General features: G+C 41.5%; 1 protein-coding gene across 1 annotated transcript in view; it reads right to left on the bottom strand.

The window, feature by feature from the left end:
- LOC127537248 (protein NLRC3-like) overlaps positions 1–14,848 on the bottom strand; it is a 54,921-nt gene extending 40,073 nt beyond the window's left edge. The window contains exons 1-5 of the mRNA XM_051959392.1: positions 14,790–14,848; positions 14,579–14,677; positions 14,241–14,313; positions 13,855–14,080; positions 12,420–13,702 (exon numbers count right to left, since the gene is read on the bottom strand). Coding sequence (XP_051815352.1) covers positions 12,420–13,702; positions 13,855–14,080; positions 14,241–14,313; positions 14,579–14,677; positions 14,790–14,848 — 1,740 coding nt within the window. The remainder of the gene's footprint in view (positions 1–12,419; positions 13,703–13,854; positions 14,081–14,240; positions 14,314–14,578; positions 14,678–14,789) is intronic.
- Between the last annotated feature and the right edge of the window lie 871 nt (positions 14,849–15,719).

Genomic DNA, 15,719 nt, shown 5'->3' with positions numbered 1-15,719 from the left:
TTTATATGATGACCTAAGATGTGCATACATATTGATAAAAAGGTGTAGCTGCCTTTTAACGTCTCAAGCGCAGACGCAGATGTTTGCTTACCCTTCGTTTTACGGCAGTCTCGGTCTGTGCTCGATAGTAAGAGAAGCATGCAGTTTTCTTACCTGCGTTCAGCAAAAAGGTAAAAGAAGTGTATTAGCCAGCCACATTTCCCTGCCTGTGGAATTATATTTTTGGGAACAAATTAAACCGGAGAGTTTATATTTTTTCTTTTATCACGTCGTGTCCGGAGTGGATTTGTTGGATTATGTAGCTGGGCTAACTGCGAACACTGCATGTGGAAGTAGTTTTTGCTAACGGGACTCAGTGTAAGTTATTGCAAATCCTATCAAGACATAAACCTCTACAGCAGGAACTGAGCTGATGCAACCTCATGTCAGCAGAAAACTGACTGATAATCATCAAACAACTAATATGTGCTGGAAAAGTCCTGATTAAACACCTGAAGGCCCTGAGTGTTACTTACAAGCTGAGTCAGGATGCGTTTCAGAATTCTTTGTTAATAAAGGTCAGATCGAATCATTACCAACCATGATGTCATGCTAATGTGAGGACAAAACTAAAAGATAACGCTGGAACATTCCCACAAACAGACCAAGGGCTGAAAACCTGGAATTGAGGCTCCAAGTGGGCAGATATCAGTCAGAGTGGAAAACATCCTGAAACTTCCTGCACACTCTGCAACCTGACATCAACCTCCAACGGATCAAGTCAACATTAACTGCAGTTCTCCATCATTCACAGTGTGGAGCTGAAACACTAAACTATACAGGAACAACAGACTTCATACTGGTTTCCAGTCCACCTCCCAGTAACATGGTCCAGTCAGAGTCTCTACACACCAGCTGCTGCTGCTGCTTCAACCTCTGGATCATCAGGACACACTTCATCCTCTCAGCACAAACACCGTCCTGATCAGCATCACTACCATCTGCAGAGAGAAGAAGAAAGATGAGAGGAGATGAATGAGTTTGATCAGCATCAAGTGTGTTTCTCTGCACATTTCACTGCAGTCCACAGTGGAAACAAACTGCTGACAGTCATCAAGCTTCATTACTGCACAAACTCTTCACTCATGGATTTATAAAAAGTTAATGAAATATATTTATATAGTGTAGGGCCGAAGAATGGGAGTCTGAGGCGGAGTGTCAAACACAGGTGCTAACCTCTTTACTGACATCAGATGACAGAATTAGTCACTCACAGTACACGTGGAACGTAACTCCAAAACAGGAAGAGTAACAGCATAAACAATCCGTGTGCAAATCACAACCACAACTCTCAATGTTCCGTGGGTGAATTTGCTCTTTATTTTGCCAAAGTGAAACATCATTTCATTAACTGCATTTCAGTGTTAAATTGTTGTTTTATTATATGCATACGTCTTGTTTGGCCTTTAAGGGGTTAATTTTATTTCCTTGATAAGCTTCGATAAGAACCTATGGTTCTGCCTGGTCCTGTGTTTTGACCAATCTGTGAAGCCCTTTTCCGTTTCCGTTTCACCTCCCTGGCCAACTTCCATGTATCACTCTTTTTGCTGCCCACACTCAAGCAGAGCGTTCATGGTCATTGCGTCGGTAAGTTGAAGAAAACGACTGTTAGGGTAGTTAAATTCCAATTAAACTTGTAGCGTTCATTAGATATCACTTTGTGTTTGTTGCATAGGCGTTTCTAGCCCATTTTTGGGGGTGCTCAAGCACCCCTAAATTGAATCCCAGCAGCCCCAAAATTTGTTCTTTTTTTAAAAAATTGGATTTCAAAACCTTTTTTTAACAAACCAGAAAAGTGTAAAAACCATACAGTGCTTGGTTGATATGTAATATTTTAACAACAAAAATAATGCAACCCCCCAACCCCCCCGTTATCTTGTCTCAAAAATGGTTTGATCCCGCCCAACTTTCCCAACTCGGGCGCTCTGAGCATGCTCTGAGCCTCTACCTGCTCAGAGCTAGGCGCTACCTCCCAGAGAAGCTCATGTGCAGTAGTGGTGTAAGTACCTGGTTTAAACCAGGATATGTGGCACAATTTTTTAACTTCTACCACTCAATACCAACACATTATTGTCATTATCAAGTCCTCCTTTTTGCTGCATTTAATCAAAGGTTACTTTTATGTTGTTAGGTAGGAGTTAGCTTACGTTTTTTCTAGCTAGCAAACGTTACAGGTGGTCACTGTCAGTTTGAACTGGACTGAGAGAAGCTAGCTGTTGTGTCAGTGCATGTGTTAATATTAAAGCCAAGGTGCTACTGACTAGCTAACTGACTGGATGTCCATTAACATTATAACTCCTATTGTGTGTGTGTGCAGACAGACAGACAGACAGACAGACAGCCTCATCATGGATGTAAGATTGATTTTTCAAAAAAAAAAGAAAGAGCCAGGTTCAGGTAAGAGTGTAAGATCAAATGGTTTATCAAGAGTAATTTTGTAAGTTGGATCAATGTATCAGTGTTTATATCTCTTATTAGATATGAAATGCATTGTTTGGTTATTTGCCTTTAGGTTGACAGTACAAAGAGAGAGAGGACGTTATTTATTTGTATTCTTATTGGTATTTTTTCATATTTATGTAATTTTTCATCTAGTTGAATACAATCTATTTGTGTATGACTGTCAGTTCAAAGAGGGAGAGACGAAAAAGAGGAAGGAGAGAGTGCAAGGTCAGGAATAACCAGGTAAGAAAACAAACAGAGAATAGTGGCATGCAAAACAGTAACTGATATAGTTATCTATATGTATATGTCATGGAGGTTATGTGTTCTCCCCACATTAAATGCTTTCCAGAAGCACACTTAACAGATATCAGTGGACTTCATTCTAAACAGAACATCATTACATTTTCCTAATCATTATCTATATGCTTTACTACTTGCTTAATTTCAAAACTATACAATCAGAAGAACAGGGAGAGACTCTGGGAGATGAGAGAGAGCAGACCAGGGAAAGAGATGCTGTGCATCGCATTTCAAATGAAAGTCAAAAAATAAGTCCAAGGTCCTTTTTTTTTTTTTTTTGGTACTCAGTATGAGGGGCTGGTTTCCTCCATAAACATACATGGTGTTTATGTGTATGTTGAGGAGCTGCTGTATCTAAATGAGGCGTCTTTTCCCAGAAATTAGAGTTGTGATAGGTATCTTTTAAGATTGCAGAGCCTTCCTCCTTTGCTGTGAATCTTTATCAGATTGGATGGTTTAGTCACAGACTTTTTCAAAAAGTGTTATGCTTTTCTTTCTCAAATGTGGGAATGAAATTGCGTTAAAATGTGCGAAACAGTGAAATTTATCTTGCCTGGCCAGGCACCTCTGGGTGCTCAGCACCCCTAAGCCTCTGATCCTAGAATCGCCCCTGGTTTGTTGTAACTCAAGGCGGAGAGAGGATTGGCGTTTTGGTGAGCAGTGATGTCGGGGAAACACTGGGATTTCCACTCGACAGCGGTGAGCTAACTGTGGCTAACTATGTGATGGTAACTGAGCTGTACTATCCGTAGTGTGGATAGCAGCCACGCAACATGTTATATAAAGGTGCTAATGCGTTAGCGGTTGTTTCGCGACTCTAATGAATGTGTGAAACGGGATGTTTTGTTATGTTAATGAGATCGTTAGCCATTACAATAACCTGTTAAAAGCTATGCAGACTGCATGCATGATAGATTGTGAGGTTGAATTTTTTGTGTATTCCCAACTTGTGCTAGCCTATGGTACACTGGGAATTAAGCACGCTTTTTCTAATGCCTCGATTCATTGTTTGAGTGTTGTTTAGATGTCAGTTAATTGTTTACAATTTGTACATTTTGTGATAAGCACAGTGCTAAACTTACTGTCATAGCTCCACTGTGATAGTTTCTGTTTGTAGTGAATGCTGCAACTGTTTACCATACCTTTGGTTTAAAGTGGTAACCATTGTGCTCAGTTGAAAACTTTATACTTGATACTGCAGTTAATACTTGATTACTGAACTTTGAAATTGTGAATATTGAACTTTTGATGTTGAAATACGTTGTACAACTTGATTTAACTGAAGTGAAAATTAGCAATCTGAGGAAAGGTCCTTACACACCGGGAGCGATGCGAATAAACGATGCAAAATTGCGAAATATTCGGATGCGAGTTTTGACGCACCTGTCCATACATATCAAGCACGATGCGTTTTTGCGACTTTCCAAAGGGAAGGAAGACGCGTCCCAGGAGGAAGCGAGAAAGAAAAAGAAAAAGAAGCGCAGCACATGGGTGCACCCAATACTACAAAAAAAAAGAGAACTTGGTGAGTTCCACTGCTTGGTTCAGGGGCTTAAACTATACCACGGTCGCTTCAGAACTTATTTTCGGATGTCTGTCGACCAGTTTGACGTTCTTCTGAAACAGCTAGCTCCAAGTTTGAAGAAGCAAAGGACTAATTTCAGGGAGCCGATTGATCCGGAGCAGCGACTGGCCGTGTGTCTGAGGTAAGCAACAGTTGTTTATAATGTGCGTATTTAATGAGCGGAAAGTTCTGTTTGATTGTTCACAGTTCTAGCTGCGTGTACAAAAAAACAAAACGAAACACCCCGCCATTCTGACAGTTTCTTTAAAAGCCTACACATGTCTGAATCTCAGAGATCACCGATTGTAAGCAGAAATCCAGTGTCACTGACCTGTCACAGCAGCAGCTGGAGCGGGACGTCGCAACAACACGCAATCTGATTGGTCAGAAGTGGTCACAAAGAATGCGAAACTTTAGAAAAATCGACCGTGATGCGCAAAAATAAATGCTGCAAAATCGCTGAGCGAGAAAACGTTGCCGACGTGAAAGCGTGTATTGACAGGATACAGGTTCGAAAAAAAAATATTGACGTCCGAAAAAAACGCACGTAAAAAACACACCCAGTGTGTAAGGACCTTAAGAGATTGACTTTGGTGTTTATTTTATGTGGTGAACCTTATTAACAATTACACACGTGGACAAAATTGTTGGTACCCCTCAGTTAAAGAAGGAAAAACCCACAATTCTCACTGAAATCACTTGAAACTCACAAAAGTAACAATAAATAAAAATTTATTGAAAATTACATAATCAAAAACAGCCATTACTTTTGAATTGTTGATTAACATAATTATTTAAAAAAACAAACTAATGAAACAGGCCTGGACAAAAATGATGGTACCTCTATAAAAGATTGAAAACTATTTGACCAAAGTGACATGATTAACTCAGGTGTGTCATTTAATTGACATCACAGGTGTTTCCAAACTCATAATCAGTCAGTCTGCCTATTTAAAGGGAGACAAGTAGTCACCCTGCTGTTTGGTGAAAAGGTGTGTACCACACTGAACATGGACAACAGAAAGCGAAGGAGAGAATTGTCCCAGGACATCCGAAAAAAAATTATAGACAAACATCTTAAAGGTAAAGGCTATAAGACCATCTCTAAACAGCTTGAAGTTCCTGTGACAACAGTGGCTCATATTATTCAGAAGTTCAAGACCCACGGGACAGTAGCCAACCTCCCTGGACGTGGCCGCAAGAGGAAAATTGATGACAAATTGAAGAGACGGATCGTTGGAATTGTGTCCAAAGAGCCCAGAGCAACCTCCAAAGAAATTAAAGGTGAACTCCAAGGCCAAGGTACATCAGTGTCAGATCGCACCATTCGTCGTTGTTTGAGCCAAAGTGGACTTCATGGGAGACGACCAAGGAGGACACCACTGCTGAAAAAAACTCATAAAAAAGCCAGACTGGAATTTGCAAAAATGCATGTTGACAAGCCACAAAGCTTCTGGGAGAATGTCCTTTGGACAGATGAGACCAAACTGGAGCTTTTTGGTAAGGCACATCAACTCTATGTTCATAGACTCAAAAACCAAGCATACGAAGAAAAGAACACTGTCCCTACGGTGAAACATGGAGGAGGCTCAGTAATGTTTTGGGGCTGCTTTGCTGCATCTGGCACAGGGTGTCTTGAAAGTGTGCAAGGTACGATGAAATCTGAAGACTATCAAGGCATTCTGGAGAGAAATGTGCTGCCTAGTGTCAGAAAGCTTGGTCTCAGTCGCAGGTCATGGGTCTTCCAACAGGACAACCATCCAAAACACACAGCCAAAAACACCCAAGAATGGCTGAGAGAAAAGCGTTGGACTATTCTAAAGTGGCCTTCTATGAGCCCAGATCTGAATCCCATTGAACATATGTGGAAGGAGTTGAAACATGCCATTTGGAGAAGACATCCATCAAACCTGAGACAACTGGAGCTGTTTGCTCATGAGGAGTGGGCCAAAATACCTGTTGACAGCTGCAGAACGCTCATTGACAAATACAGAAATCGTTTAATGGCAGTGATTGCCTCAAAAGGTTGTGCAACAAAATATTAAGTTATGGGTACCACTGGATCGCGAGCTAACCAAGAAGTCTGGAGACGAGATACACACACATACACACAATTGCACACTGATGGACTGCGATTCCCTGCTGCAACGTCTGAAGTGGTAGGACAGACAATCACACACACACACACACTTCCTTTGGTTTCGTAACCACATCAAGGGCACCAACGGTAGTATTTGGACTTCAGAGACTCTTTTTGTTGTTTATATTTTATTTTTACCTTGTGCACAAGAATTTTGTATTTTATTTGCTACTTTGGGCGGAAATTTAATGCAAGTGTATGAATGTGCTTAAACTGAAGTTGCATTTGGTTCAAATTTAAATCGTCAAAGGCTTTACTAAATCCTTCTGAAGCCACCCAAATTGTGTATTGTCTTGTTTTCCCGCTGCTCATTCCTGTTTGTAGGCTCCAGAGTCGTATCTGCGCTTCTGACACTGGCCCAGATCTCTAGAAATTTAGGTTATCTGTACTCATATCCTAGATTATAGGTTACAAACACATCTGGATCAAAGCACACACAAGGACACACATCCAGATGTGAGTGCTGGACCTGAGCAGAGCGTCTGCTCTGTACAAACACCTCATGGTTCCTACATGTGATGATGCTGCTGCTGTGAAATAAGAGGCGCTGGTTTGCAGGCTTCAGTCTCACTGATCTCAGAGCTGTGACAAACATCACACTGATCAGCTGATCACTGTTGGAATGAGACAACAAACAGTGAGATCAGATCTGATGGACACTTTGATGGAGGAGGACCACTGTCTCTGCACATCTGGAAGGCTGTCAGCTGGAATCAGCTTTATTTCCTCAACACATCAACACAACAACAACAGTCGGCTTCACATCCATCAAACACCATGACAACAAGCTTGTGGCTCCTCTGATTGGCTGACTGCTGTCTCCGTGTTTCTGTCTCCATTCTGCTCTCACAGCTTCACTGAGAAGCTGCAGGTTTACAGGAGACACTGGATCTTTGCTTTGATACTGACTGTGTTTAGCAGAAAACTGCTGGAAGCAGCAGAGACTGATGGAACCTTCTACTGACCTCAGAGTCTTCAGGCTGCAGTCTGGACTCTCCACTAGATCTAACAGATGTTTCACTGATGACTCCTGCAGGTTGTTCCTGCTCAGGTCCAGATGTTCCAGATGGGAAGGGTTGGACTTCAGAGCTGAGACCAGAGAATCACAGCTGATCTCTGACAAACTGCAGCCCATCAGTCTGTATAAAGAATAAAAGATGTGTATAAAATCATTGATGATCCATCAGATGTGTTCAGGTTCTGAATGTGCAGATCAACATTACTTTGTCCTCATCAGTCAGCTTTTCTCTAAAAGCAGCACAGTGACTTTGTCCTTCTCTTATTGTGGATCATCATCATGTCAGCCTTCTACACACATCATCCACATGTCAGCACAACATTCATCCACCTATTCATGTCCACACATCAGTAACATCTGCTGACCTCAGTCCACTCTCTCATCAAAGGATCAACATCAAATCTCTTCATTCTTTCATTTATTCCATCACCTTCTTCTTCTTCTGTGGAAATCAGCTTGCTAGCTTTGTCTCCTTCACATCTTCCAGTGTGTCTTCAACAACAGTCACATGTCATCTGTACATTACAGAGGGATTCTGATTCCTGCTGTCCACACTGACTGTCCACTGCTCTCTTCCTAACACAACTCCACTGGAAGGAATCACTTCATCAGCTCAGCTCACACTAACATCAAGCTTCAGCTTCTGACTCACACCAATCAACTTCCACACTGTTGACAACTAAACTCCTCTTTGACTTCCTGAGGCTCCACTGCAGCTCAGCACAAACACTGTGGAAACACAAACATACTGACTGGATGTGTGGAAGTCACACTGCTGAAGCCTCACATCACTTTCACATCAGCTTTACATTCAGACACACAGCAGGACTGTGGATTCTGTCCTCCATCTGGGAACTCTGCAGTCAGCTGATCAGGGCATTTATTCACACTTCAACAATCGGTAACACTTTATAATAACTATACACTATTAAGCATTAGTTAAGCATTGGTTCAGCATAATTTAAGCATTAGTTAATCCTTAAATCCTCATGAACTCATCATGAATTCACCATTAGTAATGCATTACAAAGCATGAGTAAAGACAGTTTTAAATGTTCAACTAACACATTATTAAGCATTAGTTAAACATTAGTAAAGTGCTTAGTTCATCGTTAACTCATCATTTGTAACTAATTAGTTATACGTGCTTAATTAATCATGAATTCATGATCTGTATGACATTTATTATGCATTACTAAGCACTTAATAAATCCGGTTAAAAATGTTTTGTTCCTCATTGATAATCTCAGTTGTTACTACTTTATAAAGGGTTAGCAACTGTGTTAGTATATGATTTACAAACACATATTCATACTGAATGAATAACTTATTAATACGGTTACTACTCATTAGTTCAGTATATTCCGTGAGCCCATCTAAAGTGAGGACTATCTATGCTTTATAAAGCATTTATAAATGACACAGAAGCAAAGATATACAAAGTGTCAGTTTTATTGGTCCCAAACAATACAAGCTCTTTTAAATACACACTTTAAACAAATACAATCTGTAAAATTTCAAGTAAACTTGACAAACATCTTCAAATAACAACAGTCTGTGATTGTATAAAATAGAAAATAAAATACAAGCTCTTTTAAATACACACTTTGCAATCCTTAACATTTCAAGTAAACTGGTGAACTATCTCTTTAAAGTGCACAAAGTGCTTTACAGTAAAACAAATATACCGTTTTCAAATATTGCAAGATAACACTAGATAATTTCTGCAAGCTGTTTGCCTCTACGATCAGCTGTCATCTCTCCTGCGGGTTCTCTCTCCAACTTCCGCATTTGAGAAAAATTACAAAACCCGCGCGGTCTCGCTCTCCAGAACCGCGGAGGAGACTGGGACTTGTAGGACTCTGGGACGTGTAAGACGCTACTGCGCATGCTCTTACCGTCCAAAACGCTAGTGCGCATGCTCCAAAATGCAGAAGTCACGCTGCAAATATACCGTTTTCAAATATTGCAAGATAACACCAGATAATTTCTGCAACCTGTTTGCCTCTACGATCAGCTGTCATCTCTCCAGCGTGACTTCTGCATTTTGGAGCATGCGCACTAGCGTTTTTGACGGTAAGAGCATGCGCAGTAGCGTCTTACACGTCCCAGAGTCCTACAAGTCCCAGTCTCCTCCGCGGTTCTGGAGAGCGAGACCGCGCGGGTTTTTTAATTTTTCTCAAATGCGGAAGTCGGAGAGAGAACCCGCAGGAGAGATGACAGCTGATCGTAGAGGCAAACAGGTTGCAGAAATTAGCTAGTTTTACTGTAAAGCACTTTGTGCACTTCAAGGGCACACACACACCAAAGGTAAGTGGCTGCCTGATTCAGGCAGCCACTTACCTCTGGTGTGTGTGCCCTAAAGAGATAGTTCACCAGTTTACTTGAAATGTTAAGGATTGCAAAGTGTGTATTTAAAAGAGCTTGTATTTTATTTTTCTATTTTATACGATCACAGACTGTTGTTATTTGAAGATGTTTGTCAAGTTTACTTGAAATTTTACAGATTGTATTTGTTTAAAGTGTGTATTTAAAAGAGCTTGTATTGTTTGGGACCAATAAAACTGACACTTTGTATATCTTTGCTTCTGTGTCATTTATAAATGCTTTATAAAGCATAGATAGTCCTCACTTTAGATGGGCTCACGGAATATACTGAACTAATGAGTAGTAACCGTATTAATAAGTTATTCATTCAGTATGAATATGTGTTTGTAAATCATATACTAACACAGTTGCTAACCCTTTATAAAGTAGTAACAACTGAGATTATCAATGAGCAACAAAACATTTTTAACCGGATTTATTAAGTGCTTAGTAATGCATAATAAATGCCATACAGATCATGAATTCATGATTAATTAAGCACGTATAACTAATTAGTTACAAATGATGAGTTAACAATGAATTAAGCACTTTACTAATGTTTAACTAATGCTTAATAATGTGTTAGTTGAACATTTAAAACTGTCTTTACTCATGCTTTGTAATGCATTACTAATGGTGAATTCATGATGAGTTCATGAGGATTTAAGGATTAACTAATGCTTAAATTATGCTGAACCAATGCTTAACTAATGCTTAATAGTGTATAGTTATTATAAAGTGTTACCCAACAATCTCAAACATCTTCACACTTTATTCAGGAAAATACTCCAAAATGATCAACAACAAACTCCAAACTTCAGTCAAGGATTTGACTTGAATATATTGATAAACCATCAACAGTGAACTGACCTGAGAGTCTCCAGTTTACAGTTTGGACTCTGCAGTCCATCACAAAGACGTTTCACTCCTGAATCCTGCAGGTTGTTTCCACTCAGGTTCAGTTCTATCAGATGGGAGGGGTTGGACTTCAGAGCTGAGGCCACGACTTCACAGTGACTCTCTGAGAGTTCACAGTTCCAAAGTCTGTAATGAGACATAAATGACAAAACATGTTATGAAAGAGGACACTTTATATTTCCTTCATGCATTTGATAGCAGAACATCTGGATTGGTCCTGTTGGACATTTGGTTCTTCACATCAGTGCTTCAGCTCATCTTCTCTGACTGTTTGACATCAAACTGAATTCTCATCAGCCTCTCTCACACCTGCACACTTTTAATCTGGACTAATTCTATCTAGAATCTTTGTGTTTCATCTGCAGATGGAGGACAGAAGATGGACTTCCATTCAGGCTTCCATACTGTCCACAGTCTGTCAGTGTGATCTGATCCCACATCTGACTCCACAAAGTTCTCAGGAGAACATCTGGATCAGAAGAACATTTTCTGTCTCAATGTTCACACCACATTTATAGAAAGAATAAATACAAAACAACTCAAGAAAAACATCACAAATTACTACAAATGAAGGAATTAAAAACCAACTGAAAATAGTAACAGCAATAATTCCATTAAATCAATTCTCCCAGACATCAGAAATGATTGAGATCTTTTATTCAACTCCAAAGAAGAGGAAAAAAATCATTTCAAAGCTGTATGTCTGATTGTAGAAGATGCTTCCAGAAGCTCCTCATGTAATAAGAACTGATGCTGTGATAAAACCTGGACAAGAACCTCTACAGTTCTTCATGTGTTTCAGCAGATCTGCATGTTTCCTCCATCAGCCAAAGGAAGAACCTCACAAGAAAAAAACTGTCTGATGGAACAATTATTAGAATGAAATAGAAAAACTGTCTTCATTTATTTATCAGCTTCAAACACCAGAACATGAAAAATCTACATTTTCATAGCGTTTGAAGCAGCTGAAGAACATCTGAGACTAAACACAGCTGACATGATGTTTGAAATAAACAAGTGGAACACTGAGAAGAATGAGATGTTCTAGAGAGAACATGTGAAGAACTGAACTACTGATCTACTCTGACTGATCATGTTCTTCACATCTGGACTCACCGAAAGTTTCTGCAGTTCCTCACAGCTGGAATCAGTCTCAGTTTTCCCTCCACTGATGTTCTGTAGTTGTTCAGGTTCAACTCATCCAGAACCTCCTCTGACATCTGCAGCATGTAGGCCAGAGCTGAGCAGTGGATCTCAGAGAGTTTCTTCTCTGATCTGTTCTCTGACTGCAGGAACTCTTGGATCTCCTGATGTACTGAGAGATCCTTCATCTCCATCAGACAGTGGAAGATGTTGATGCTTCTGTCTGGAGACATTTCATGACTCTTCATCTCCTTCAGGTTCTTGATGACTCTCTTGATCATTTCTGGCTGGTTCTCTGTCCGACCCAGCAGACCTCCTAAAAATCTCTGGTTGGACTCCAGACAGAGGCCATGAAGGAAGCGAACAAACAGGTCCAGGTGACCATTTTTACTTCTCAGGGATTTCTCCATCACTCTCTTCAGGAACACATCCAGAGTGTCTCTGTTCTTGTCTTTCCAGTATTTTTCCAGGAAGTCCACCAGAACCTTCTCCTTCCTGTTGGTGTAACAGTGGAACATGTAGACTGCAGCCAAAAACTCCTGAACGCTCAGATGGACGAAGCAGAACACCTTGTCCTGGTACAGTCCTCTCTCCTCTTTAAAGATCTGTGTGAACACTCCTGAGTACACTGAGGCTGCTTCCATATCGATGCCACACTCTGTCAGGTCAGACGCATAGAAGATCAGGTTTCCTTTCTGCAGCTGCTCAAAAGCCAGTTTTCCCAGAGACTCAATCATCCTCCTGCTGTCTGGACTCCAGTGTGGATCTGTCTCAGCTCCTCCATCATACTTGACCTTCTTGACTTTGGTCTGAACCACCAGGTGGTGGATGAACATCTCAGTCAGGGTTCTGGGCAGATCTCCTCCCTCTCTGGTTCTCAGCAGCTCCTCCAGAACTGTAGCAGTGATCCAGCAGAACACTGGGATGTGGCACATGATGTGGAGGCTTCGTGATGTCTTCATGTGGGAGATGATGCTGCTGGCCTGCTCCTCATCTCTGGATCTCTTCCTGAAGTACTCCTCCTTCTGTGGGTCGGTGAACCCTCTCACCTCCGTCACCATGTCCACACAGTCAGGAGGGATCTGATTGGCTGCTGCAGGTCGTGTGGTTATCCAGAGGCGAGCAGAGGGAAGCAGATTCCCCCTGATCAGGTTTGTCAGCAGCACATCCACTGAGGTGGACTCTCTAACATCAGTCAGGACCTCATTGTTGTGGAAGTCCAGAGGAAGGCGACACTCATCCAGACCGTCAAAGATCAACACAACCTGGAAGTATTCAAAGCTGCACATTCCTGCTGCTTTGGTTTCACTGAAGAAGTGATGAACAAGTTCCACCAAGCTCAACTTTCTCTCTTTCAGCACATTCAGCTCTCTGAAAGTCAATGGAAACATGAAGTGGATGTCCTGGTTGCTTTTGTCTTCAGCCCAGTCCAGAGTCAACTTCTGTGTTAACACTGTTTTCCCGATGCCAGCCACTCCCTGTGTCATCACTGTTCTGATTGGTCCATCTCTTCCAGGTGAGCCTCTAAAGATGTCTTCTGGTCTGATGCTTCTTTCTGCTCTGTCTGCTTTCCTGAATGCTGCTTCAATCTGTCTGACCTCATGTTCATCATTGACCTCTGCAGTCCCTCCCTCTGTGATGTACAGCTCTGTGTAGATCTCATTCAGGAGGGTCGGCTGTCCTGCTTTAGCAATGCCCTCAAACACTCTCTGGAACTTTTTCTTCAGACCACGTTTAAGTTTACGTCCACAAACTGCAGCACCAAGTTCTGAATGAAGAAACAACATGAAATCAATGAATAAATGACAGTAAACATTGCAGCAGTTCATCCTCCTAAAGACTGATTGTGTGAAGATATTCTGAGACTTTAGTAAATGTTCTGTTGATCAGCAGCTTCAGTCTTTACACAAATCCTCTTACTGCTCTGCAGACAGTCAGCCAGCTTCTCCTGCTTCATCCTCCTCAGGAACAACACTGTCATCTGCTCAAACATCTCTCTGCTGCTCCTCTCATCTTCATCATCACCCTCCACCTCCTCCTCATCCTCCCTCTGACTCTCTGAGCATTCTGGGTAATCTGGACTCACAACCTTCTGCATCTTCTTCAGCTCCTTCTTCACAAAAGTCACCATGTTGTCCTCCAGCAGCTGGAACAGAGAAATGTGTCAATGAGTCCATCAGAGTCAAATCATGGAGCCAAACATCAGATCCATGTTGGACACACTGACAGTCCACTGGTCTACAAAGAGCAGCATGGAGATGCCTGAACTCAACAGATGGAGAACAACTTGTTGTCCATCAACTCACCATGAATATGGAGTCCAGGTGATGCTGCTGGACAGACTGAGCTCTGGGAACCTCTGAGTTCTGCTGCTCCACTCTGTGGATCAACATCAACAGTTAACTCTCAGTACGTCTGTCCACACAGAGACAAACACCAGCTACGACACCATCAACGTCTTCAGGAGACTCTGAAAATGGAACCAGTTATCTCCACATTTAAACCTCATCATGTCTCCCCTCGCTGTGACGTGGACGTTCACAACAGACACAAACACTTTGAATTTCAGAGCAGGTCGGACAACACGTTGTACAAACTGGTTCTGTTCTGGAATAAGTGACTCTTTCTGTTAGTTCCAGCTTACATTTGATCAGCAGAAAATTCATAGAAATCTTCCTTCGACTGGTCGCTCTTGAAGGACAGACAGCTGGGTTCAGGACAGTCTAGTCTCTGCTCTTGGATCCTGAAACAAAACCAGAACACATAAAAAATGAAGAAAAACATCTTCAAGCTGTTAATAAACACAACAACAACTCTGAATCGGAAACATCTTTCTGTCAGTTTTACTGTCTCACCTTCCATCTGCAGATCGTCTGAATTCAGGAGGAGGATCTTTTGACCAGTCACTGTTCATGGACACACAGCTGGATGCAGGTCCGGGTCCAGGGGACTGTGGTTTCTGATTGACTCTGATTGATTAAAAGGAAACCCACCAGTCAGAGAATTTCATTTTAAATTCTTTCAGATATGAATCTTGTTGTCAGGGTCCTCTCCTCACCCTATTCCTGCCTGGCATCCCAAATACCCCATCCTATCTGTCTCCCTCCTTTGTCTCTCCCTCTCTTGCTCTCCTCTCCATCTCTCTCCTTTTTCTCTCCCTCTCTTGCTTTCCTCTCCCTCTGCTCTCTCCTCAGCGCTGCACTTGAGTGGAGTGTGGCTTCACAGCTGCCTTCTGTGATTACCCACCTCTCCCAGGATCCGAGCAGCTGTGGCTCGTCAGCTGATTACACACAACCTGCAATAAAAGACCAGCTCATCCTCCCACACGCTGCCAGATTGTTAAACTAGACTCTACAGTCAGTTGCTCTCTTGCCACTCTGATTTCTCTGCATTCTCAAGAGATCAGTAATTCCAACATGCTCTTCTGCTCTCTTCTCTATTAGAAGACTAGTGATGGTGAAATCGAAGCTTCATGAAGCAATGAACCACTTTGACACATCTGCTTCAAGAATGACACATTGCTTCGAAGCATTTGACACAACCAGAAGAGTGACATCTGCTGGTCCTGTGTCAGAACTGCATCCAAGTGGAAAAAAATGAAAAAGCCTCAGGACTGCTTGTCTCACACTGCTTTGTACTTGCAATAAATGTTTTAAAACGTTATATATGTATGTTTGTGTGCATATATGTGTAGTGTGTTTCTATGAATGAATATGTGTTGTGTATGAGTGAATCTATGCGTATGTATCTGTGTGTTATTTAATGTATGAAATGCAACTCAATAT

Source organism: Acanthochromis polyacanthus, chromosome 14 (genome assembly GCF_021347895.1).
Source record: "Acanthochromis polyacanthus isolate Apoly-LR-REF ecotype Palm Island chromosome 14, KAUST_Apoly_ChrSc, whole genome shotgun sequence".
In the NCBI taxonomy this organism is placed as follows: domain Eukaryota; kingdom Metazoa; phylum Chordata; class Actinopteri; family Pomacentridae; genus Acanthochromis; species Acanthochromis polyacanthus.
This window is presented reverse-complemented; position numbering and strand designations above follow the sequence as displayed.